A 27,209-nucleotide genomic window follows, 5' to 3' on the forward strand; every position below is an offset into this window, starting at 1 on the left:
AGAGTATTCGAAAGACATTTTGTCCAGCAAATTCATCACAGTTTTAATGGGGACACACCGATGAAACACCTAACTTTGCACCAAAGAACAAACACTAGCTGCTGTGTAGCGCTGTAGATGCCAACTGATTCGGTAGAGGGAAACTTTGGGCAGGGTTTGAGGGTCGTGAAGAACCACAATCGAAAGAAGAAGAAAAAAAACCCAGCACACCACACCACTGGACAGCACAAACAAGAATCGTCTTCCGGAAAAGCAAGCTGTTTGAACCGCACGATCGCGTACCAACCGTACAACTGGCTGCGAAGGTGATGCTGCCGCTGGGAGTATATGGTTGAGATACCGCACACAAGGACAACCAGGCAGAAACATACGCACAGAAACACACACATACGGAACGCATCCCATTAGGCGCGCGCACACGCACACCAGCGAGTGACACTCCTGCTGGAATAGGCATCGGGTACGGACGTCCCTTACCCTTCTGCATCGGGGATGTGAAAACCAGGGTGTAACCTCTCCTTACGGAGACATCTAAGAGCGCTCTACAGCAGATGCCGTACCCGTAACCCGGGAGAGCGAAATGCGAAAATCCCTGTTTTCAACCACGATCCTGAAAAACCGTTTTTCGTTGTTGCGAGAGTAAACGTGTGTGCCGTGTAAAGGATACGGTGCCTTTCAAACGCTGCACCCCGTACCCGTACTGTATGCGTATCGGGGAGAGAATGCGCCCTTCCGGTGAGGCTGTGTTTGAGATGCCACTGGCACTCATCGTGAGTGCCCGGAGTGGTTTTTGGCACGGGAAGACATCACGGAACCAGGATGGGATACTTTTTTTGTTTTAACTCTGCTTTTTCGGAATTTATCCTACCACCTTCGGTAATGCGCTGGATGTGAAACAGATTGCTGTCGACTGTTCCATGAAGTTTGTGTCGGCACGGAACATGTCACTTTATGCGTCCATTCGTCACAGTCGACGATCGAACATAAGGACATATTTGTATTTTTTGCATTTTAACTGGCCACAAAACCATGACTTACATTCTGATGGCTGATATGCGTTTTAAAATTATTATCATGACAGTAAAGCTTCGTACATATCAAAGAATAAAGCGTTTTCAAGTTAAATAAACGTTACAATATCATATTGTAACCATTAAACCATTTTGTCATGCAAACTGCATAACTTCTGGCGTTTTAGTAGCCCACGTACTGAAATGCGCCGGAAAGTATGCTATTTTTTGTGTCTCATGTTCCTTACTGAGAATCTTCCTGAGTGTTTAATGACTCAATTTAAATCAAAGATGACTAATCATCTTAAAAAAAAACTTCATTTTAGCATCTTTTCAAGTAAGTTGTTCTTCAAATCTTTCCAGAAGTTTTACTCTTATTGCTAAACTACGTAACAAAACAATCACACTTACTTGGCATTTTTCGGTTTGCGTCCCTCGATGATCTTGCGCAGGTGCGTACGCAGATGAATACCGTCATCATCCGAGTCGCTAATGGTGCTGGTTATCGTACCGGCACCGTCCCGCATCGCATGATGACCTCCGGCACGTTCGTCATCGTCGTCCGTCCCATTGCAAGGCACTAGCGGCGTACGGTGGTGCGGCTGCTGCTGCTGCTGATGATGATGATGGTGATGGTGTGTCGAAGTCGTGTGCGCTCCGAACCCGTCCGGATTGAGCTTGACCACCGTGCCGACGATCTGGCGGCTCTCGGGACGGCTGTCCAGCAGACAGTCACTTTCGCGATCCATGACTTCCGGTTTGGCGAGCGGTGGAAATGTTATTGGCAGCGGTCGTCTCGGCGTTGGTCCTAACAAACGTTCATGCATCTCATGAATGTACGGACAGCGTATCATTCCGTGCTGCAACTGTTGAACGAGAAGGTAAATCGAACGTATGACGTTTATTACGGTTGTTAATCGTCAAATGGCACTGTTTTTTGTTGAGAAAAAAAAATATATACAAAATATTGCATACTTAGCAGGCGTTTTAAACACATTGGTTCAAATATATTGACTTAACGCCTGAATGTATGCAATTCTTTTCAGAGTAAGTTGAGAAGATTAATTTTCCAAAAGACTTTTGCACTAAATTAGTTAAATCTACTCTTGTCGTTGTCATTGCACTAAAGGATATAACATTTCTATGTCAGCTCTCTTCTAGAGATATGCAAACTGAGTAAAAGTGAGATATTGAGTTGAAACGTTGTATTGAAAGAGTTTCGTTCACTTCGAGGAGTTTTAGCGACTCTTTTTTTACTAACTCACTAATGAGGGTAAGCATGTAGCCGTGGTGAGTCGAGTCGCAAAAAAATAAATACACATGAGTTGAAACGGAATACATGTGTACAATACCCAAACTAGCCAAATGAATTTACTGCTAGCTCTGCATTGGAAAAAATTCTATAATTTTGAAAATTTGATAAGGCCTTACCTTTTTTTTGGAAAATTTAGCAAAATTTTATAAATTGATATATTTTAATGGGATATGTTTCTTTAAGTTTCTTTTCACTCAAATAATGCTTTAAACTAAAAAAAGAATAAAAAATCGGAAAAAAATTTTCAAAAAAATTTCAACTCGAAAATTTCATAAGGCTTACCCCTTACAATTTTTTTTGAGAAATTTTGCAAAAAAAATAAAATTGTTTTATTTTAATCCCAATTGGTTGCAATGAGTTTCTTTTCACTCGAATAATGATTGAAATAAAAAAAAGAGTGAAAAATAATAAAAAAAATCGCACATTTTCGTTCAACTCACTCATGAGTGAGTAAATTGACCGAATCTTAACTTATACGTTTATGCCGCATTTTTTTATGACTCCGAAATGAATCGTTAAACGAGCTGACTTCTAATAACGACTCATTCAGTTTGAGTTGACTCACTATAAAGAGTTGTTATTCTCATCTCTACTCTCTTCACATCAATCTGCTCATGGACATGACGGATTGGCTAAAAGAAACCCCAGTGGAAAGCATACCACAAATGGCGCTACTGCCAGCAGGACGTGCATACTTATCGAAATGTAACCCCCTTTTTATTGCTCCTGAGCGTATCAAAATCAAGGTGAACCATAAAGCCATCAAAACCCGAAACAAGGCATATCCTATATTCATTGCGCAATGGGAAACATGTTTGACGACGTTGAATTCTTTGCTCCCTTGTTATTCCTGTTGTTTTCTATGGAACCGTTTGTTTTTTTTTATTTGCAAGAAAATCCCACATTTCGAGTGCACACCAGGCGAGTTGGCAATCGAAGGGAGCACAAAAAAATCCCCCGAAATGTTTCGGGGTTAGTATTGGTTGCCCTGCAAAATAGGACCATTCCAGCATTCCACTTGCCAGCCCGCATCCTTCGTTCTTTGTTTACGGTACGGTGCCTAGCACAGGAAAAGCGGAAAAGTGGACCAACCTTCGAGGGGTTGTGGTGGTTGTGAAAAGGATTCATGCTTCCTTCCCCATCCCGGAATGTATGTAAATTGTGAGACGTCTTTTGCACGTTGACGCTCCACACTACGGGAACGTGTAGACGCGTAAGTATTAGCAAATGAAACACATACCAATATGCAAACCAAACAACAAGAAGAAAAAAATCGGAATACTCGAAAGGATTCATAAAGGATCAGGCAAAACGCATGCGCCACTGTGTCGTGTGAAATGAGATCGTAAGAAAGAGAGGGAAAGAGACGCTTCGGTTTCTTCGCCGTTTTGAACGAGTGCTCGACAAGAAGGAAATAAAGCCTAACATTGGCTAATTCCCGTTCACGGCTTGTTCCGTTGCGGTTTGCTTTTTTGGGACGAAAAACAGGGAAACCATTTATGATCCCGCAATGGATTTTTGGGGCACCCCGTCCAACTAAAGCTGCCCGGTTGAACGTTTTTGAAAATTGCAAAAATTCAAACCAAAGAAGAAAAGACGAAATTCACCCACACTTTTTCGACGTCAACCACGTCAACCAACCGTCGAACGCCGGATGCAACGCCTGCATCTATTAACACGAGCGAAAGAAAGTGATTCTGTAACGCTATTTAGGGAAGAACACCTTCCCCGTTCCCTCCATTCTGCGTTCCGTTTTTGGCATCGCAACTCCCGGCAATAGGGTTAAGCTGTTCCGGTTCGGCGAGGCACAACGCCGTGTGCTTTGCCCATGTTTGCCGTACGCGTACCAGATTAACATAATAATGTACGTTATTCCCGACACCCCGTACCCGGACAGCTGAAGCAGAAACGAAACAAAGAATAAATCATCACAAAAGTGAACGGACGAACGGTTTAGGGTGACTGACGATGGCTACCGCATACAGTGCCGTATTACTGTTGTTGCGTTCAAGGGGCGAGGAAGAAGAAAGAGGCTCGTCCAAGTTATGAGTTATGGTAGTCTATGTTCTGACCAAATGCACGCACATTAAGAGAATGTGTATTGGCCAGTTCAGTACCCAAAACAAGCGGAAAATCCGGCAAGTTTTTCAAGCGAGAAAACCAAAACAAAAAACTAAAGAAAAAAACGATTTTAGGTCATCTTTTGTATCTGTGTTGTTGTGTAAAAATAAATCGAAATCGAAAAAAAAAGAAAAAAACAAAGTTCTGCTGTTGATGAATATCGGTCACCAAAAGACACTTGTCACAGCAGATATGACAAAAAAAGTAGAAAAGGTTTTATTTTAACGATTTACAAACAAACATACTAATAATAAAGAATTTTCCAACAGAAAAAAAAACAATAAAAGTATTATAAAAAAAATGATTCCCCTCTTACTAAAGCTACTTTGACATATTAGCACACGTTTGACAGCTCTTTGTTTACAAAACAAATGGTAGTAAATAGTAAACGATTCTTAATCGACTCATTGTTACTTTTTATGTATAGCGGCAGAACAAAATCAAAATAAAAGAAAAAACCAACGGAAAACACAATTGTTTTGATGTATATCATTGTTTCATTAGTAAACGACACACAGCAAAACAGTGCGACCATTGTTAGTGTGTGACGTTTGCTGTCACATTTAAATTTAAAATAGCAACAAAAAAGCACTCTTCTCACGTTTTCGTTTTCCAGCTCGCTGTGGATCGTCAAAAATCATTCACCGATCGATGGTTTGTTTCGTTGTGATTCGTTCGAGAACGGTTTGTAGGCAATTATCTCCTCACGTCCCATGTAACAAATACCACCCACCCAATTAAGGGTGGGGGGGTTGTTGAGCGTGTTGTGCTTTAATCGCGCCGAGCGGATATTAAATATTGCCCTCTTCCCTCTCCTTCACCCACTCTCCCTCCTATCCCAAGACGCCCTTCAACCCACCGTTCACCGGAATGTAATTACAATAAATGCAGCACGCACACGCACACACACCCACCCACCCACACAAACACACAGAGAAGGGTAATTGGAGACGCGAGATCGTACAACTGCCCGTTCGCCCGAGACAATCGATCACTCTCGCCTCCCCACGCGTCTGTGTTGCGGTCGGTGCAACTCACCGTTTTACCGGTGCATCTGCGCACGTGTACGGCTACTACACACTGGCATTGGTGACAATGCGGCTGGTAAATCGAGCGACCACTGTGTATCGGTTGATTATACCGAGCGAGATCCGTTTTGCTGCTGCTGCGGAAGAAAATGCGCAAGCCCCTGAAGGGTGTACACCATCTCAGCACTTGCCAGCACTTACCACTCGGTATCGGTGTGCAACAGTGATGCCATTTTATGTGTAACCGGATACGGAAAATGGCGCACACTTTGCCCTGTCTTGCCGTGGGTGTTTTTTTGGGGCGGGGAGGAGGTCACCGAGTCTTTTTTGTCTTGCTGTGTTTGTGTGTTTTTGTTCCAAACAAAATTCGACTAATGCAGCAGGTGCAGCTGCAGTCTCAATACACCGCCACTGGTCTCATCCTTGCAGCGGAGGAGGGTGGATGCTGGAATCGGGGGTTCTTCTGTTCGGTTAAATCGTCAAACCGAAGATGTCGTTTCTACGGTAACCGACTAGTAGGACACTGCAATTGCATCACTAACGTCTCACACTCACACAACGCGTTACATACACACACATACACACTGGAACATGAGCAACAAAACGGAATCCGTCCCTAGCACTTCGGCGACCGAGAGCGTGGGTTTTTGATTTTTTTTTTTTTTGTGGAAAGTTGCTTTATTTTTGTTTAGATTTTCCCGCGCTACTGTAGCATTCGGTACGCAATTGAAGCTGGCGAGACGTCGTTAGGGGTTTGTTTTTTCTTTGTTGATGTGCGTAAGAGTGTTGACGCTATTTTCTCCCGGAAATCAAAAATAATCTTCGAATAGCAGGAAACAATTAGACAACTTTTTTTTATTTCCAACAAACACTGGAACACTGGAACACAGGTGGAAACACGCGACTACTTTTCGGTTTTTAAACTGGCAGTCCGATATTCGATTGATATGGTTGATTGCAGTTTCTCACTGGTTTTTGCAGTTTAATGTTTTTGTTGATTGATTGCCTAAACTTTGTCACACAAGGGTAGTCACACGCAATACAACTTGGAAAACGGTCCCAAAATATATTCCACAGTAATTGTTACGGTAAGATGCGCGCCCCGATACGGACAACCCAACCACAGTGCTGATGCTCGGTGCTTCTGCTACCAAGTTCTGACGGCGACTGGCCGTACCGTTCGTACAGTGTGCTGTGGTTTGCCGAGATACAAGGGGACGTTCAGAAGCACTGCACACTGTTTTCGTTGCTGAAGAGCGAGAGCGCACAAACAGGCGTGTGAGCGAGATGGTCAACCGGGAATCGTCAACTCCGCTAGGTACCGCTCCGTCTGGTATGGAGGTGGCGTCCCACAAGCGCCTAGAAGTTAGGCTAGCAAAATGGTAGACTTTGGCTGTGGGATTTATGTTTTGTGTGGCGTTGTGTGTATGTGTGCTTTTCTATCCGTTCTACTATAAAATGGGGAGTTAGCGCAGCAGGAAATAGGAAGCAAAACTACGCAGTAATACGCGGGAATGGAACCCCGTTCACACCAGCGCCAGAAATAGGTAGGCTTCCGGACGCTTAGAAACGGTATCCTTTTTGTTAGTGCACGCGGACAAAAGTCGCTTCCATCATTTCCTGCAGAACGGCACAGCAAATTGACAGGCCCTAGTCGACCGTTTTGTTTTTTTTTGCTTCTCCATCGCAAACCGTTTGCAGACGCTTGAACGGTTATCATGGTAACCACCTGTTTTTTTTTATCGCAAACTGTTGCTAGTATGCACATTGGGGGCGCCCTCTAGCGGCAAAAGGTCTGGTCCCATCCTACTGTGCTAGTGTTTCGCGTGATAAGGCAGTGTAAAGTTGCTACCAATCCCCCCGCTTTTTTATAGAATTAAAACGCTAGAGACGTGCAACAGGAAGCAGACTCGTAGAAACGTTAAAACAAAAACAAAAAAAAGCCATAAAATGAAGGGTGAAAGCCCTTCAACGTTCGGGCTTGGTGGGAAAAATCCCCTCATGGGTTTTGGTGCGCTAATGATAGGATTGGGTACGAAGTCCCCTAGCATCCCGTTTAAAATACACGTATTAAGACACGGTTGAGGAAGGAAGAAGGAAGGAGGGGGGGGGGGGGAGGTGGAAAGGGGGTGATGAAGAGATGGTGGAGGTTAGGCACGCTACTCAGTCTACTACGCTTATCGTGTCCAAGCACTAGCCCTGGTACGCTTTCATTCATCCGTTCATCGTCCTTTTGCTTCCTTTCCTCGATCCCCCCACCCCCCCATCAACCCCTTTTTTCCCTGCACCCTTCAAACTGCAACTGTTGAGCCGACGAAAGACAACACCACCCAGCCCTGGGGTAGTACATATTTTATTTAAAACCCAACGGTCTACTCTTCTACTGTGCACCACGGGTTTTGCTCACACGAATACCTGATATAATGCTGGCAAATAGGGAGTCACCATCGTTCAATGAAGTGAAAAACTCTAAAAAGGGATCCGGAAAGGCGCGAGGAAGGGAGAGAGAGAGAGAGGGGAGCGTCATCCTTTTTTTTTTACATCATTCGCACGCAAATGTTTTCCAGCAGAAAGACATCGATAAGACACGATTTCTGGGGAGAGCTCGTACCTGGCGTTTCCTGCTGTTCATGTCATGCGTCATTTTATTGCTGTCATTATTGACTCGTGTTTTGTATATGTTACATCAGGATGGCAAAGTTGGTGGGGGGAGCACAGTTCAGGTACAATGATGACATGGTTAGGGATACATTAGCAGGATTGTTTCGGAAAGTGTATGACGACGTGTTAAATTACAATGACGAACAGGTACACTTGTACATTATCTTTTCCGACTAGAAAACTCCAACTTACAGGAAATAGAAAAGCTATTTTCTTTTTTGTAAGGTAAATCATACCCGCTGCGTTATTCATTGTAAGTGCGTTACCCCTGAAAGTATGCAATTTCATACAAACATTCGCTTTTTTTACAGTTTGCACCAATTTTTGGGATTAGGATGTCAACAGTCTTCAGACTAGACTTGGCAGACATATTTTTAGGCTCCAAAGAATAGAAAAATGTTTAAAAACGCCCCCAATCTAAGAAATAAAGTAGAATCTGTTTTTTGCAAAATCTCTTTTGTTCATAACTCCCTTGAAAACATAAAAATCTGAATAGCATATCTTCAGGAGTAGGCAACCTCTAACCAACCAATTTTATAAGAAATAATACTTTTAAATCATTCTCCCGAATATGGGAAAGTAAATCTCATTTCTTATCAATTTTATGTCATGCGTATTGCAGCCTGGCAGGCGCAATCAATCAAATTAGGTATTACATATTTATTGTCATCGTATTAAACCTATAGCAAATTGCATCGCAAAGCAAACATATAACAGCTCACGGGTTTTCATTTTCTTATTGCATCCCAACATTCTACTGCTTGCTACTTTCGCTTTTCTTAATGCGCTGTATAATCTGCTGAGCATATGTCTGTCAATAGTTGCCAGTGCTTGGTGGATGGGAAGAAACGGCACGTAGGAGGCCGTAAGGCTTATTGCACTGTCTAGGCCAGGGATTTAATTTTGTCTCCTTCAATTGCAGTCGGTAGCAAATTGTCTGCAGATAGAAATCGGGAAACGGGGTAAGAGTTTGGAAAAAAACGAGAGCCTATGATTGATTTTTTTCCTTCCATTTTCTTCTCCATTTTACCACTTTCTCGATGCAATAAGAGACTTGCTTTTTTTCAAAAATCTGACCAAAAAAAAACGAACAGCAGACTGCTTACCTCTTGGGTTGGTAAAATTACTATCCCTTCATACGAACCCATTGCATACCTTGCAGGCGTAACCTTAGTTTCAGATAGCTTACCCAAAAAACCGTACAATTGCAACAATGCTTTATCATTGGGTCTCCGGTTACCATGCTGTCTGGTTTTATTTACAACAGTCTTCCAACCTTCATTTACCGGTGGTGATGAACAAAAAAAATTCCTTCCTTCACCGTTCGCCAACTACTCCCTGTTTGCTCCCTCTCTCTTTCTTTTCAAAACCATTTATTTCTACCCCCGCCGAACAAGAAACGTATTGTTCAGGAGATATAAACTTTAACATACAAGTGTGAGGATTGGCTGCTAAAAACAGGTCTCTGACCAGGTCGAGAAAGAGAGAGAGAGAGAGAGAGAGAGAGAGAGAGAAGGTAAAAAAAACCTTTCTTATACTACACACTTCACCGTCTCTAAGTGCAGCAGTACTGATTTTGGTGAAGAAAGCCAAATAAATGGGAAACCACCCTCCTGCAACGGTATGCGCATCGGAAACGACGGAAGAGCAAAATTTGCGCTAGTAAATAAAAATAGATCGAAAGAGTCAGTTTTTCCAACCAGCCACCCTCTCTCCCTTCCCGGTCTGTGTGTCGAGTTCCCTTTTCCAGCGTTACAATGCTAGAAATGAAGACGACAAAAGAACTTCCCTAGTTCCGCCCTTCCTTTCCTCCACACCTCCACACAACGATTTCCATTTCCATGAAGAACGAAGACTAGCCAAATGGTTTGTCATCCAAACGGTAGCCGTTTACCGTCCCCCCGGAGGAAAAATGGAAAACCGGGATGATGAAAAAGTAGGAAAATATGTACGGAAAAACCGTTCCCGGTTCTAAAGGAAATCTTTTCATACAAAACCCATTTCCTCAACGGTGGGAAAATATCTAGGTCAGCGACAAATAATTGCGGTGTGTGCGTGTTAAGGGGAATAGCTTCTTTTTTTATTCTCCTCTTCTTCTAATGCCACTGCGGCAAAACAAACGCGCCTACCAGTTGGTAGAAGAAAATGTAAAAGTATAATTTAATAAATGAAAACGTTGCCTTTATGTGATGGTTTTATTTATAGAAGCGCCTTTCAAACATAAAGCAGCAAAAAAAAACAAAAAAAACGATCCCAAACAGCGGGATGACATCAATAAGTGTAAAACAACACATTAGACAACAAAGTAGAAAAATATGGATCACTTCACATCAATCACGCAAACAGTCAATCTGGTCAATTAAAACCCATCGCCCTGTTTTTTCCCGCCAAACGGTGAGTAGTAGACTCACGGCACCGGCTCAACATTGTTTACAAGCAGCACGCGTACAAACTGCTACTCAGCTACCGAGCGCTTCCGGTGCAACAGTTTTAGCGTCTGTCTGCCGATTATTACCGCATCCGCACCAATGCTTTGTGGTCGAAGAAAAATGGCAAATGGGTTTAACCGTGTCGAAGCTGAGCTGCGCTCAGGCAGGATCGGGGATTTTGTTTACGTTTCCATCAATCTAACCATACCGAAAAACCAGGCTAAAAACGAATCGATGTACGAACGCGGCATGAATTTCCGCGATCGGCCATGATGCAACATCACTTCCCGAAAACATGTTCCAGCCTGCCGGGCACGATTCCAAACTATATTTATGCCACACACTGCCCAGCCATTATTATGACACGCATAATTTATCCGTCCACGTCCTGCTACGGGATGGAATACGAAATGATCGTACACGGTGTGTCCGTGTGTGCGATGGTTTTGGCACACCCGAACCAATTTTTGGGGGGAAGGGTGGAAGAGTTTTGCACGAAGAGTTTGCTTCACCAGAGAGAGATACTCGTGTGTGCGGATTGAGCGTTACTGTGTGTTAAGTTACTAGTCGCTTCATATTTCAAGTGTGCCGGGAAAATTAGCGCTTCCAGTTCATGAATAACACCTCCGTTCCGGAATGGTGAAGGGAATGGATCGGGTTTTGTTCCGAGTGTATCAATTCTCCTTGGGTCGAATGTCTCGGTAGGATTTTATTGGAATGTAACAGCATGTAATTGTCATACAGTGGGAAGGATCAAGATCAAGAGAAATGTTGATGGCAACGTAATACCTATTGATTTCATTTCTGGGAAATTGGAAATCGGAAGGAAGAAAACATTACGAATAAATATATTTCCCAGGAGTCAACACTCATCTTCAATTTTTTAAAATATCTGTTAATGAGGTTCAATAGAGACGTCCGCTTTGATTGCTCAAACATAAGGTAACGATACCTTATTTCTTGAAATTATTGGAATGAACCAAAGAGATAAGATCTCGGAGTCCTGAGTCCCAATCTGAGATTTGAAACCGAAACAAAAATCCTTGGTGATCCAGAATTGGATTGGATGGAGTCCGGGACTAGCAGATTTGACATTACTCATGTCATTACTCCAAGATCTCCGAAGACTTCAAGGTTTTCGAGACCGGCAATTCAGATCTTAAGTCACAAGTACACAATCCACAGAAATAGCTGAATCAATTAAATAAATAGCACCAAGAATTTGATTCTAGAAGGTAACTCAGGAGTCCATGTTCAAGAAGAACTACTCAGTGTTCTAAGGATATTCAACAATTTCCACTATAAACACCTTTAATAAACTGTATAACTTGCTCAATGCAATAACTACTATCGTGCTTCGCCACGTCAACGTCATCCAGTTGTTTGTGTCTGACATTGCGATGCAATCAAAATGCGAGCATCTTGCAAAGATGCACTAATTACCATCCCGACGATAAAGATGCATTCGTAACGCGTTGAAACTATGGTTGCCGGAAAATTCCCACCTTCATGTCGATTGTCTCGTTTAAGAGGCAGGCGTGAAAACAGGAAAACAAACAATCATACACACATTTCGTTCGTTACCGATGCGTCATTACCGTCCGATCCGTCAACGTAAAAAAAGGGGAAATACGAAAAAATGGCTTCAAGAAGGGTACAAGCGCAACAGTTGGTCTTTCCTAAAGATGGACCGAAACGAAGAGCGCGCTTTGGCCGGTTTAATGGCCGGCCCCCTTCTTATTCCAAGGGCAGCAACGAATTTTCGATGCTGTAAATTTTGATTGTACCGCTTTTTATTTGTATTTTGGTTTGCGTTGCAAGCGAATAATAAAAACAAACTCGCAGTTTACCAGTGGAACAGGCAGCGTATGCATACGCTCCAGTTGGTATGATTAAACGAATTTAATCACGTTCTCCCCCCCGCGTTCCAAATGCAATGAACACAAATCTAAATATTATTATTTGCTTGTCCTTCATCATTTGGTAATTACCGCGAAGATGTACCGGAAGGTGTGCTGACATTGGGGATTTGTTTATCTCCGTTATTATAAACATTAAGAGAAAGGAAATATTGGTTTTATGAAAGTAAATATTGGTCAGCCATAACCACGGGTCAGGATGAAGATTTTTATGGCACTACTAAAATTACTTGAACGGGGTTGATTCTGTTTAACAAGAAAATGTATCGCTAAAATAATAGTAAACAGTTTAAAAAAGACGCTTGTTGCGCCTAAAAGTATGCAATGTTTGGGACAAAATATTTATATTAATTAAAATTTGCTTACTATCACGCAAATTCGTAACAAACGTGCTATTAGCATCGTTTTGTTTTTGTTTTGTTCCTCGTTACCTTGTATCTTACCTACAATCTTTTGCAGCAGCCACTTGCACACGTGTGTGATCTTCTAAATTACGTGTCTGATTGACACTTTACCACTCTTGGGCACAAAAAACAAAACTAGGCAAGCTACTTAGCACCACCGTACGTTACTCGCTTCCGTTACTCCATCCGTCAAAAACAGCCTACGGAACCTAAACCGGAAGCGTGGTTGTTTGATTGTGTGTAAGAACGCTTGTAAGAAGTTTTAAACGTTGCAACTTGTGCTGCCTAAACACATCACCACAAATTGAACACTTCCGGGATGCGTGCGGGAAAGACGACAGATGCCAACATACCAAAAACTCTGACCGTGTTTTCTTTGCCAGAGCTACTGCGTCGGTGGAGATACTAAACACAACTGATCAGTTTTTGGGCAGACATGTCCAACGCTACCGGGTTGCCAGCCCCCCCCCCCCCCCCGATGCGGTAGAGATTTCACACGCTCTGCAGAAAATTCACTCCCTTTCTGCGCTTGGTATCAAACGGTTTGTGTTAGACCTTCCGCACACCTTCGACTAGCATCGACTCTACCTTCCTTCACGGTCCCTTCAAACATAGTCACAGTTCGTTGTTTTTTTCTTCTCTCTCTCTCTAGTTCGCTCCCTTGTTGCTTCTACATCGATTCCCTCCCTTCCTGTCCCCTAGCCCTAGCATGTATCAATCGAGATGTCAATGGCAGCGAATGAATTGTAATGTTTGTATGCGTTGTATCGATGCGGCACGGTTGTGAGGTAGATGCGACGAGGTGTGGAGTCTTAGAGGACGCTTGTGTAAGTGGAGAAGAGAGATACACTCTTATATAGTACGATGTGGAGATAAAAATAGTCTTCCACACAGCGCGAACCGTTCGAGCGGAGCGGAGAACGACGATGCTGCACGACGGTCGAACACCAGCCAGGGGAACCGTTGGTGCCAGTGAAACCGCAACGCATACACCATCGAGCGAGAAGCAATAGCCAAGGATCGCCGACTGGTGGTAATGTGCGATCCGGTTCAAATCTCGAATGCGCAACCGACTTCAAAACAGAACAAAATCAATACTGCACATGTAGACTATCTTCGATATGGGAAGAAATTTTTGGTTGATATATTGGATTGTTGAGGTTTGTAAAGTAGACGAACTAAATTGAAGGATTTTATCCAGGAAGTTGCAAGTTTTGAAGAGCATCCAGATAGGTAGAAACATCCATAGAAAATAAAAAGTTAGACAGACGAGGAAAGAAGAGTCGTGGGAGAAGCTTATTAAGGTGAAATGTACTTGACAGACGAAGATGACAACAATATCTGAAGGGATGACTTACGGATGCTGATGTGCTGAGTTGCTGATGCGTTTTCCACTGAATGCGTTAGCTAGCTATATTTGTCTTAAATTTGTATCACACGGTAAAGTTGTTTCGCATCATAGGTGGATTGCTTTCTCAATAAAAAGAAGATAACTACAGTGTACGCTAATGGTAGAATAGCAATTCGAGAGGCACTCTAGATCTCGCAATAGTACGCTAATCTTACAATATGTTCAAGGAAATACCCGTAATAGAAATTGGGCCTAGCTACGTTTATTTGGGTTTCGTTACACTAAGAGGATTGTCTATTTAACCACTAGCTCTAAGCACAAACACACACACACACACACACGCACGTCAAAGGGCTGGAACTTCGGTATCACTGGTCGCGGCGGATGATGTCTAATGCAGCAGTGTCCAACAACCGGGCGTTAGCGGATGACATCTTCTTGCGTGTGGGGCAGGTTTTTCGGCCAGTTTCTCAAAGGTATTGACCGCACGCGTACCACGAACCGGGTATACTACTGCTTCCGATGCAGTTTACCCGCCACTGTGTCAACACTGTTCGGTTTTACCACGTGAACAAAACCCGATAAACGATGCAACAGCGCATCAACATCGTGATACTGGAAAGCCCACGCAGGTGACGAACTTCATGTATGGGAGTCGCCTACGTTGATGTGTGTGCGTGTGTGCGTGCGCTTTAGGTTCGGGATCGGCATGCGAGTGGCTGCGAAGGGATCATATGACCTCGATCCCCTACAAACCAACGGGAACAGCGTTGTGTCCCCCTACACGCAAAAGAACCAAAGACAAGGATGCTGTAAGACAAGCTTTTTTACAATGTGCTGTTTCGAGTTCTTGCCTGCAGAACTCATCCTGGGTAGAGGGATAGAGGATTGACCCAGTTGATGCTGTGGGTTCCAAAGTATGCTCTTCTATGCTCACTCTCTCTCAATATCTCAATAAGTTTCATTTTTTACTGAAAGTGGAGTGGAGAAATAAGGGGAAATGAGATGTATTTCAATTTTCCAGGATTTTTGGAAAATGTTGATTGACTCCTAAAGTTAACATCAATTCCTTCTATTTCTACCGAGCTTAAAGACTGCAGTTACTGAGCAAACGAATATATCATCTCAGAATTCCCTTGGAGGATGTGCTGGAGCAACATCGCTCAACTAGCAAATAACTCTGAACTCACTCTTGTTATAGCCGACTGAAGCTCCCAAACAGAATGTCCCATTTTCTAGTGGAAGTTCCCAAGAAACGATAAGGATTTCTAACGCCGGCGCATTACTATCCATTATTCTCGTGATAGACTTCCTCAGTAGAACGATGTACAGTGAGTTCCATGAGTACATTTGCCCTAAATGCGTTATCACACACACACAAGTGCTTTCCGCAAACAAGCTTCTGTCCAATGCAAAAGCCTTTCCCTGAAACTTGAGCGCTAACAATCAAATATAACGAGGTTTGATTTGTGTACTTGTTCAATAGTCTTTTGTTATGGATACTTCTGGTCTAAATATAAGCCTAACTCCTCTCTTCCCTTACACACCCACTTTTTTTTGTCATCCAGAGTAGAGATCTCAAATTTCAACCTAATATCCAAGAAAAGAGGATTACAATATGTATAAACCCTTCAATGGGCAAAGTTCGGAGCAAAAAAAAAAGGATAAAACTCTTAGACACTTTTAGTACGATAAGTTTTGTCTGTTTATTTGTAAATCCCGAATGGCCGTCGTTGAGTTTGTATAGACTTTTATTTATTTCGTTTTTATTTTATTTTATTTTTTGTTATTCGATAATATTTTCTACCGGAACATGGCTGTTCTTTTGTGTGTGTTTTTTTTCTGTGTTAAAAAGTATCCCAGTAACATACGCATAGTATACATAGATAAAAGAACATCGAAGCCTAAACATCCGATTCCACTTGAATCGGTTTGTGATTTTTTTTCTTTCTTTCTTTCGGAAACACTTTCCTAACGCTAACCATCTCTCGTCCCCGTCTCCTTTCCCTCTCGCGGGATAAAAGCAGGGGTGAGTTTCTATAAAATATAATTTGAAAAAAAAATGCATTATAAATGGCACAACTTAGCAGAATTGTTTTCATTGTTCCCCAATACTTTGCACGCGCACGCGAATAATATGCTTGTAATATGTAACAAACAAGTTATAATAGATTGTTGCCATTGTAACGGATCGACACTGCAACCAAACGGAACAGCTTCCTCCACTCTCTCTCTCTCTTATCTCTTTTAATTAGAGTGTCGTTTCCTTTTTCTTAATGTCATTTGTTGCATGTTTTCTGTGTGGTTGTTTTTTTTTTCTTTATTCTCTTTGTCTTCGTAAAAGCGAGAGGGAGGTAATAAATTTTTGAAGAATCAAAAACGGAATTAAAAAACACTTTAACAGCTTCGTTTCCTACACGCTTAATCTTACCTACTTGCTAAATGGAGGAGTTGTGTTTGATTGAGTGTGTCAGAATTTCGTTTGTCGGGTACCTATACGATCGCAAAAAACAGTGAGCGTGACAGATTAGATTAGCATGAGAATGAGAATACGGCTAGATACGGTTCTTTTTTTGTCGCCCGTAATGAAACGGTTTTGGCAAACAAAATCAAACACGAACATATGCCGGCTAATTATGGTTTTCTTTTTTTTTTGTTTGGAGCATATACAACGATTAATAGCTATAAAGAGGTTAATAGGAGAGGCGTGTACATGAGAGTATGCGATTTTGCTGGATTTTTTTTTTTGGCTATGCAGATGAGGAAGAGAATGTACCTTCAGGATCAGAATGCTCTACGTACGTAAATAAGCGTTTTTTTTTATCCGTCTACAACTAGTCATAATATCCCGGCCCAGAGCTATGATGCAGGGTGTAAAGGTACTATATTTCCTTGAATAACTACCCCGAAATAAAAAAAAAACAAACGAAAAAAAATCGTAAAAGCAAAGAAATCGGAACCTGTCCTTAACTCTACCAATAATGTAGGTGACAACGAAAACCCCAACCACCAACAACAGAACCAAAAACAAACGCTTGTCGGGATGATGTCAGCACAGAAGAATTTCCGCATTTTCCCAAACCAGAGACACATCTGTCTCCTGTGTGCGCCCTGTTTGTTGTGTTTTTCTTTTTCCGGTGTGATTTGTTCGTCCCCAACAACAACAATAAGACCACCCGGCAAAAAAGGGGGACACACAAAAAGAGCGTAACAAAAACTGAAGCCTAACTTCGCGGTACCGGGATCGGGATTTCCGATATTCTTAGATCCTACCCTTTACCAACGCCACGCATCTAACGATCGATCGAGCACATGTGGGGTTTTTGTGTTTTTTTTTTTCGTTAAAGGGGAAGAATCGATGCGTTTGTCCATCAATGGAAATACTTCACCCGGTGACGACGAGGATGCAAGGTACTACCGAAACACTTTCGCAAAAATAAAAACATTAAAAAAAACTCCCCCCCCAAAACCATTCGCTGTTTGATTTCGCCACAGTACTGGCCCTTTTTGCGCTAGGTGCGATTCCGTTTATAAATAAACGATTAAAAGTGTTTCTTCGTTTTGCGCCCTAAAATCACGCCTTTAAAAAAAAACACAAAAAAGTGCTCGCTTACTCGGCAGGAAGTTATAATAGCTTTACCACTGGTTATCTTCCTTATCCAGCCTATATCTATAGTTGATTAATTGTTACATTTTGTTTTGATTTGCATTGACACTGAGTTGAGTTATGTTTTGTTGTTCCTTTTTTTGGTTTTGATTCACTTTGGCGTACACGAACGAACACAAATGTTGTGCTATGTTGCGCGTTTTTTGGCACCGGACATTTATATAGACGGTTGCGACGGTTCTGATAGTATCTCTGCGATATAGCTGCTGTTCTACACGATACGCACGCGGATATTACAGACCGGCTCGACAGGAGATAGAGTTGAGATAGTAACATACATTTGGACGCTTACCGTTTCCGACATACTGGACGTTCGCCATACACCTGCATACAGCTGCACACAGCTACAGGATGCCGCTCGTGTACTACGTTGAGCGGTATCAACTATACCCTATCCTACTGCTAGCTGCTACGATTCGATATATTTATATATATATATGTGTATATAAAAAAGATTCCCTTCCAAAAAACACCTGGCGTGAACAAAATGTATCTAAAAAATCGACTACCCACTTTTCACCCCAATCCGCTCCAAGAAAAAACTATGGTCTGATTTTTGATGCTTTGGCGAGCATCTGCGATGTACAACTCGCAGGTCACGTGTAGTACGGTGTAGTACAAAAATTTTGTGATTTTCTTTTTTTCTCTTCTCTGGCTTACGATGTGGAAGAATCGTCGGTGGGGTCTGTCTGTGTGTTGCACCACATACAATCCGGTGTCATCAGTTCCTGCAAACATTCTCTTGACACTTGACCAACAGTTTCCAGCTATACGTTAAGAAATAGAGATGGAAACAAAACATCTCCTCAACCAGCAGCGTACGACGATCCGATGAATCTTTGGTGTGCGATTCAAGAGTTGTGCTTTTCCATTTTTGTTGCTCCTATTTCCTTGGAGGACATCCTTAAAACTCGCATGTTGAGTAAGGTGCGTGTACATGCATATATAAAAAGAAATCTCCATAGCCACAGAGTTCTAGACACGAAGATACGCATTCAGATCGATTGCAGCTGGATCTTCTTGCCGGACACTAGCGGACGTCGGTGTGACGGGTTGTGCAGCACTGCAGCTAACCGTTTCTACCACAGCTGGCTCATCCGTACGCCTGGCACATATCCTCGACACGCGTGCCGGACAGGGCCAAGCACTCGCACGACCCTACATGTACGCCGGCTTCATCTTGTACGCCCGCTTCCAGATCTCGCACAGACACACCGTGCTGTGGAAGCGATAGAAGATAGCGAGCGGCATCGAGACGTGCGTGATGATCGTCCACGCCCAGAGTCCGTAAAAGTGCAGCTGTATCGGGTGCGATTCGGCCCGGCTCTTCTCCAGCGTGTTGATTGCCCACATCGCTAGATTGCTCACCAGGAGAAAGGTCACTATCTCACGGCCCGGTTTCTTCCGGATGTGTTCCTGAGTGGCGGCCGAACGGCGACTCGCATCGAGGATGAACATCGTCTGACAGGCGGTCTCAACAAGCGATGCAAGTGCGGTAATCAACACCAGCACCGTATCGCGTCGCATCGTAAAATGTCCTCCTATTACCGTGAATGTGCTGTACAGGAAGGAACCGGTTTGTCCACCGACCAGCAGAATGTCGTCCAGGCTGAAGCTCCGGAATGCATCGTACTGCATGTGCCGCACCTGAAACATCCCGATCAGTGTAGCTGCCGTCGTCGTACCGTACAGCGTCAGCTCACATATATTAACCTCGGTTACTGCGAGACTAACAAACTCGGGCCGGGATATCAGCACGAAGAACAGGATGAGCGAGATGATCGTCAGCACCAGGATGAGGATACCGATAAACAGACCCTTGTGAGCACCGGCGCAATCCACCGAATAGTGATGGGGCGAACGCTTGAGCGGATGTAAACTTTCCTGCCGCTGAGGTTGCTCGTTCTGCGGTCTGCTAATGCTACGCCACATCACATACAAGATGGCGGCACAGATCAGCGAGTACTCGATGGTGCAGGGGAACAGGAATGGTGATGCGTCCTGCACCAGCGTACCGATTATGTTTGACCGACGGCATTCGAAGATATTGTGGGGACCCTTTAAACCACGAGCAACTCGCAAATGTGCTACCGTCTCCACCGGATGGGGTATCATCTTGTTACCTAGTTTGGAAGATGTGCAGGAAAAAAACATTAATAAATGTCTCTTATTTTACATCCTCTAATAGCCTCTTACTCTTACCCAAACGGTGTGAAATGCGCAGAGTACGATTTTCTGGATTGTAAAATGTCAATATTTCGTGCTTCGTTTCCTGTATCAACACCGAAAACCAGACAGACAGGTTGGTACCGATCATATGCATCAGGCCGAACCGTGCCACAATCTTATGCCGGTACACCTTGATTTGCTGACGGAAGGAAAACAAGACGAGAACAAGACAAATTATTAACCATCAACCACGATTCGACGATTCGATCACGGCCGCTCAAAATAAACCTTAGCTTACCTCGTTGTTTAGAAAAATGAAATACATCTGTATGAAGATGAAGGCCATACGGGTGGCCGGCGTTAGTGCGAGCAGCACGTTGTGGCACTTGGTGTTGCGCTCCAGCTCAAAGTACTGCCCGAATTCCAATCCGGAGTAGATCATGCTACCGATACCGAACGCTGTCGGAACGAATAAGACGGGAAGGGCGTATAAAGTGACTCGTTCTATGGCAATTTCTCGGCCGCTTCACCGATACATACCGACCGCGCCCATTCGCAAATAGAAGCTGCCGAAGTGTTGCAGCCGTGAGGCAGCACCAGCCGACAGTGACATCCGCCGCGCCTGTACCGGTATCTTCGGGCTGGAGCTAATCGTTTCATCCTCACTGTCCGACTGTTCGCCACTGTCCGTCGAGCAGGTGGTACTGGTGCGGTGCATCACCTTCTTCGTGCTGGCAATCGTTTGCTCTGGCGAAGTAAGTGAAGACAGAGAGAGAGAGAGAGAAAGAGACAGAGAGAGAGAGAGGCAGAGAGAGAGACAGAGAGAGAGACAGAGAGAGACAGAGAGAGAGACAGAGAGAGCGAGAGAGAGAGAGAGAGAGAGAGAGAGAGAGAGAGAGAGAGAGAGAGGTGTTAGTAACAACAGATGTACTACTTGAATTGGGCACAGCTACTACTTACTCTTAACCGGTGACACAGGTGGCATTTTAGGCTTGCCCCAGAGTAGCGTCGTGTACATAAACAGCAGAAACACCATACTGCCGATGTACAGATATAGATAGAAGCCCTGTAACGAAAAGCAAACCAATCACTATCCTGCGACGTGCTCATCTCCTACAGGGCGTCCTATACACTTACCTCGTAGAAGGAAGGTGGAATGTAGGTGGAGATGACTTCCGCCATCGGGAAAGCGATACCCATAACGACGAGCAGCTTACCGTACAGGGCGGACAGTGTGGTCGCGAGGGCTTCACCACTGCAAAAAGAACGAGAGGTGGAAAAAGGCAGCAGCATTAAGCACAAATGCACAGGTGTCTGGTGACACTCCGGTCACTTACGGCTTCACTTCGCGCGGTGGCGGATAGTAGACCGGTTCGGGGAGTCGCGATGGGCGCCGATTCGTGGTCAGGATCGGATGAAGATGGTGATGGTGCGAGTGATACAGCACGGACAGGTGCTGATGGGTGGTGGTGGTTTGACTAGCCGCACCACTAGCCGGTGTCGCTAACGACTGCTGCGACAGACGATGTGGTGGCCGATGTGCGGAGTGTACGGAGTCGGCCGCGCCGGATACCGTGCCCGATCCGGACAGGGGTAAGGGTACGTGCAAGGGCGCTGGTACGCTCGGTACCGTTCCGATCGCTTTGGCACTTGACGTTGGTGTGTGGAGTGTGCGCGGTTGGAACGCGGCTGAGGACGACGTGGAGGAGGAACCGTGCTGAGTCGGTGTTTTGCTCTGCATGCCCAACGATGAGCCGTTACGCGAACCGTCACCATCGGTCGTGCCGAGTTCCTGCACGGAGGATAGCGAAGGATAGTCCGCCCCGGTGGTTAACACCGCTGGAGGATGCAATGGTGGAGGTGGAGGTGGGGGCTCGTAACAGGGTGGTGGTTGAGGCGGACTTATTGGGCGACCGATCGGTAGCTGGTGTAGTGATGGTGCCGGTGATGTATGTGTGCTGAACGTTTCCGGCGATACAATGGCATTCTGAGGTACCGAAGGTGATGGCATGATCGGTTGCGGTGGTAATCCCGAATCCCTGGAGTTGAAAGAAAAAAAAGAAGGTGTAGGACACTATTATCTTCAAGGTCTTCAAGGTTAGACCAAATGTACCAAGACGACGCAACGCACGGTTTTGACCGTGATGTACTACGAAGTTGTACCAGCTGGAGCATGGTTCCCAACGGTATCCACTATCACCAAATGGGCACCAAAAACCAAGCACCAAGCTACACAACCGTCACCGGACGCTACCAATTGCAGATTGACAGTCGGACGTCTTTTCAATGGCGCAGATTCGACAGCAACATCCAAAAAGGATGTAAATGGTCTGTCACTAATGGAGTCCCATCACGATTAGCATACAGGGCAGTGTACTCCGCCTCTCTTTTGAAGTGCAGCGCAGAAGAAAAAGAACTCCAACCGGCGGATCATCATCCAGCAGGAATCTTTTGCCAGGCCGTATAAATTAATTTTTATTTTCAATCCCAAATTGTTGCGCCCCTCCCGGGAACAGAGACTTGCTAATCTTGCCACTCGGACATTGGTCCGTCCATTGGTTTACAACGGCACACACACACACATTGGTGCGACCTCGGGACCCAATATCAAATTTATATCTCTATGGACACTCGGCAACCCCTCCCGCCAAGTGCTCCACAGCTGTTCGCATGTTTAATGGCGCCCAAAATCTGACATCCTGACATTTTCATTGTGCTGTGCTAACAGCGAATCAGCGCATTCACTTGAACCCACTATCGACACCCTTCACAGTTCCAGCGCCAGCAGTGAGCATCGTACATCAACTCATCTGCTATCACCTGCTGCCTATAGCTGGGGGGCAATTATTCTATAAAAGCGGACAGCGGCTCTAAGCGTGGGCACCATATGGTGATCACCGAAACCGTACTATTACTGTTCCCTCATTCTCTCTCTCTGTTTCTTTCTCACTCACTCCCTACGCGAATGCGAACGGGAATCAATCCAATCCGGATGCGAGCAGTTGAGAATGCGAGTTATGCAATGTGTCCATCTACAATACAAAAGTGCGTCATTAGACGCACTGGTTCTTGGGTTTGGCTTATTTTCCTATACAATTGCGAAAAGAAACACGAATCAATTAGCGAGAGTAATGCGCCCGATTTCGGGCGAGCCCGCTAGACATCGTCCATTCGTTCACTGGTGGTGAAACGTATCCGATTCAATTATCTAAATGCTTGTCGCGATACCTCCTGGTACCGGCAATCGGTCCATTAGTAAGACGAGTGTCCCCGGTATCGCTAGAATGTGTTAGCGTAAGTGTGTTTGATGTTTGATTTTGATGCGCGATTAATCCCGCAGGTGTTGGCAGGATACGTTCGTAAGGACGTACCTGTTGCTTTGCTGTGTCCTAACTCTGTCGAGACGATACTCAAAACGGTTGAGTATGCACCAAGACTGCACTGCACAAACACTGGAAACCTGGAACATAATCCTACTAATGGACGCTGCATGGAGTTCTTTACCTTTTTTTTGTCGGTGAGGACGTGCTTCCCATTTAGAGTTTTAAGCCAATTAAAAGTTTTAATACCTTCGTTTGCATATTTGTTCGCATGTCTGGGTGTTAGGTTTTGGAGTGCACACCTCGATGCATTTTGGGGAGAAAACCTGGGTTCTTCTGGGCGATATATATATTTCCTCACCAAACTCGTCCAGGAGTTGGTCTAATGAAAATCTGGAACTTACTTCTGAATATTGGGCATCAAACTAAACTTTGTCTTACGAAAAAAAATGCTTTTCAGCTTGAGCTGCAATTTTTCTATAAATTCTTGCCCTAGTGACGATGCAGCAGCAGCATGATGTGATAACCGCATACAGCTGTTGGGGATGTCACTGACCAAATTGTCACTACACATTTAGTGCAATTGAGAGCAATTGTCTTCATATGAATCCGGCTCATATAATCATATGGCTCATCCCATTACGGGAAGACCGACGTAATAATGTTTGCACGATTGGCTCGATCGCCCGCTCTTTCTCCTCCTTCCTTCCCATCACGGGGATAGATTGATAAGTGCATACAAGTAGTGTACTTACCTTTCGATGTCAATCTCCAGCGCGGGCAATGGTACGAGCAGACTGGCGGGTGTATGAAGCGGCGAAGGGAAGGAAGAAATCGGTGGCAACTCGTACATTCCACTCTCATCCGGCAGGTTGGTCACGGCATCCGGCCTTGATATTGGGTCCTCCTTTACTGCCATCACCTCTCGCATCTCTTCCCTTATCTTCTCCTCCTCTTCCACCTCCTCCTCCTCCTCCTCCTCCTCGATGAGTGGATCTTCCTCCTCCAGGATGATGCCGGTCTGGTTGTTGGTGGCGCCCGCGGCAGTCGGCTGTACCGTCACCACTTCCGGCAGGCTCGCGGGTGGCAGTGAGCAAGGCGATGGTACACCGCCAGCCCCACCGGACGTCATCGTTACCACGTCCTCGATGTCGGAGTCGATGCCCTGGGCAAAGTCCATGTAGAACGATTCGCGCGAATCGCTCGACCCGCGCCGCAACTTAAGCGACAGGTCCGGCGAACTGTCCATCCTTGGGTGGGTTTTTGCTGGTGTTTGCGTGCTAGTGCTGAAAAATATCCCCTACCCCCAAAAACCAACACTGGTACGGCACACACACACACACACGCACAAAACTGGTGGAATACACACGGCTTAACGTAACATTGGCACACGGGAAATGGGATTTTTTTCTTCTTCTTTCACTCTCACTTTCTACTGCGCCCTAGACACTCCACAGGCTCACTGTAACGCCGAAACGGGAATATTTGATCAAAATGAATCAATTATTTACTGTGGCTGTATATGTGTACGTGTGTTGATTTTATTATTTTTCCTTTCAATCCCACCGGATCCTTACATCCACTGTGCACTTTGGAGTGGAGAAATTGCTTTCCCATCTTCCAACCCCTGTCGGGGATGTGAAAGTCTATTTGACGCCACTAAGTGCAATATCCTGCCACCTTCCGGTGTTTGAGTGCAGTTTCATCTACTATTCAATTTGCTTACCCTCAGGGGCCGGTTTTTCCATTCATCAAAACAAAAAAAAAGAAAATGGACACAACAAGTCCAAGAAATAGGATGTCATGAACATCAGCCTTTTCCAAAACAGAATTCTTTCCCAAAAAAAAATTCCATCAACTGTTGTTAGTGTATTTCAATCTAACTTCTGTTTCTGACTACCTCAAAATGGTTAAAAAAAGTACACAAAAAATACTCTTTCGTAGTAACAAACCCGGTAGTACACGGTTGCTACAGAGTAAGCTGTGTGTGGAAGGGTGTTTCCTGGCGCAAGAGTAGAATCACAGGATGTCAATGAACAAAATTCCACCACACTGGAGATTGAAGATGCGCGGAGCGAGAGAGAGAGAGAGAGAAAGTGAGCAAGAGTTACCGCCCCAAAAAGATGAAGACGAAATTTCCCAGGCATTTCCGGGAAGCTAAAATCACAACCAATTTCAACGTTGTCCAATTTTTTTCTTTTTTTCTTCGCTGGACTCCTTTTAAGGACGATTACTTTCACTTACACTTTCACTTTCATGTTCTATTTGTTATTGCTTTTCGGTGGTTCACAATCAGGGCTGGAAAATCCAGAAATTGGAACACCTTCCTGGGAGTTTATTCGCCACTAAGGTGTGAAGCATCCTCTACAACTTAAAGTCTCGCACACCTACACACCCTATATGTCTGTAAAGCTTCACCAAAAAGTGCTCCGAGCAGGATGTCACCCACGGTTGGACCACACGGAAGAGCCCCCCTTTCCCAACTCCCTCCGGTATGCTATTTCACCTGTCCCAGCCGCACGTTTCGTGGTTGATTCTTCGCTTGAGCTGTATTTGATCGAGGCGTGTTGATTGCGGGCCATACGGGAAAAACCGCCCGGATAATGTACCGGACCGGGACTGACTGGCAGTGTCGGCTCTGGCAGTTTTTCGGCAAGCCACGGGGCACGGCTACTGGAGGACACGCGATAAGGCACGCACGCCGTAAGGTGAGTACCGATGCAGGGCGACGGTTCCCACAAAACTACGCCACACTACGCTCTCGCTCGGCTGCCGCTCTTTGCGAACAGTGCACCACACAACTGGGCGAGAGATTTGTGCTGCTCCTGCCCGTGTTCGTGTCACGCGCGCAAACGGGTACTAAATCGTTACTGAGCGGTACCGTGGTGCGTTACCGTACGGCCAAACACGGCAGAGCCAAGTGCATCCAGCGCAACCAGAAAACACCCCTAAAGCAGAACTAACGCACACACACATATATAGAACTCTGACGCATTTGTGTGCGAGAGCGGGATGGCCGCGGAACAGCATAAGGCAGGAAGAATAATTTCAACAGCAGAGCGAGAAAGAGACAGATAAAAATGGCGCCGGTTATACTAGAAATTTTTCACCTGAACGAACCCCCTAGTAATGCAAAAAAAACCCCCGAACCGTTTTTCCACCGTCTCGTACATTCACAATTTTCCACCATCCACCAGGATACCAGGAAGAGGAAGAAGAAAAAAAATACAAAAGAAAAACACCTGAAAACACGCGTTTGCGCGCGCGTGTGTGTAAAGCGGGACGTAGAGAGTAAAGCAAAACAAGGGAAGCTGTGTGTGTAGGAAAATTTGTGATTTTGTTTTTGCGAGCACATTTTCCGAGCACTTTGCTCACTAGCAGGAGGGTTACGAGCGGATACGGGACGCTAGCATAAATGAGAGAGAATGATAATGCACGAACGGTAGAACGGGAGGCGAAGCAAATGTTTATGCATGAGCACACACGCAGCACCCGTGTTGGGCCGCGTGTGAAAAGCGACAGTTTTTCCCTCATCCGCGTTACGCGGACGAGTTCCAGCAAAGATGTTGTTTATGTCCTTTTCGTTCGTGTCAAGTTTTTCCTTCGGTTTTTCCTTTCATGCACACAAAGGCGCGCGCGCGCACACACACAAAAAGACAATTCTTTGTTGTTGGTTGTTGCGTAGTTTTGCTGAGAAATTGAACATTTGTGAGAATGTTCAAAAACCCCGCATCGGAATTGTTTTGCTTTTGTTGTGTCGTTATTGTTCCCTTTTTGGGCTGCGGAGGAAGCGGATGGGGAAAGGGGGATGAGGG

General features: G+C 44.7%; 2 protein-coding genes across 12 annotated transcripts in view; both read right to left on the bottom strand.

Moving 5' to 3' along the window:
* LOC125762542 (proton channel OtopLc-like) overlaps positions 1-15,089 on the bottom strand; it is a 31,510-nt gene extending 16,421 nt beyond the window's left edge. For 2 of the 11 annotated variants that reach the window (XM_049424838.1, XM_049424775.1), the window contains exon 1: positions 211-320. Coding sequence is in view for 6 of the 11 variants with exons in the window: in XM_049424757.1 (XP_049280714.1) it covers positions 1,422-1,864 (443 nt within the window). In the remaining 5 variants the exon portion in view is untranslated. Of the gene's footprint in view, positions 1-58; positions 158-210; positions 321-1,421; positions 1,877-5,675; positions 6,771-12,914; positions 13,340-14,245 lie in introns of those variants that run through there. The other 9 variants (XM_049424757.1, XM_049424743.1, XM_049424767.1 and 6 more) reach the window with 9 other exon arrangements.
* A 1,428-nt stretch (positions 15,090-16,517) lies between these two features.
* LOC125762578 (proton channel OtopLc) lies at positions 16,518-26,820 on the bottom strand. The gene is made up of 9 exons (XM_049424848.1): positions 25,901-26,820; positions 24,150-24,856; positions 21,412-22,113; positions 21,212-21,329; positions 21,035-21,140; positions 20,615-20,821; positions 20,373-20,533; positions 20,108-20,273; positions 16,518-20,028 (listed from the first exon to the last, which is right to left on the bottom strand). Exons 2-9 carry the CDS (start codon positions 24,641-24,643, stop codon positions 19,064-19,066), a joined length of 2,919 nt encoding a protein of 972 aa, XP_049280805.1. The 5' UTR covers positions 24,644-24,856; positions 25,901-26,820; the 3' UTR covers positions 16,518-19,063.
* Positions 26,821-27,209: the final 389 nt, after the last annotated feature.

The sequence above is a fragment of the Anopheles funestus genome, chromosome X (assembly GCF_943734845.2).
Source record: "Anopheles funestus chromosome X, idAnoFuneDA-416_04, whole genome shotgun sequence".
In the NCBI taxonomy this organism is placed as follows: Eukaryota; Metazoa; Arthropoda; class Insecta; order Diptera; family Culicidae; genus Anopheles; species Anopheles funestus.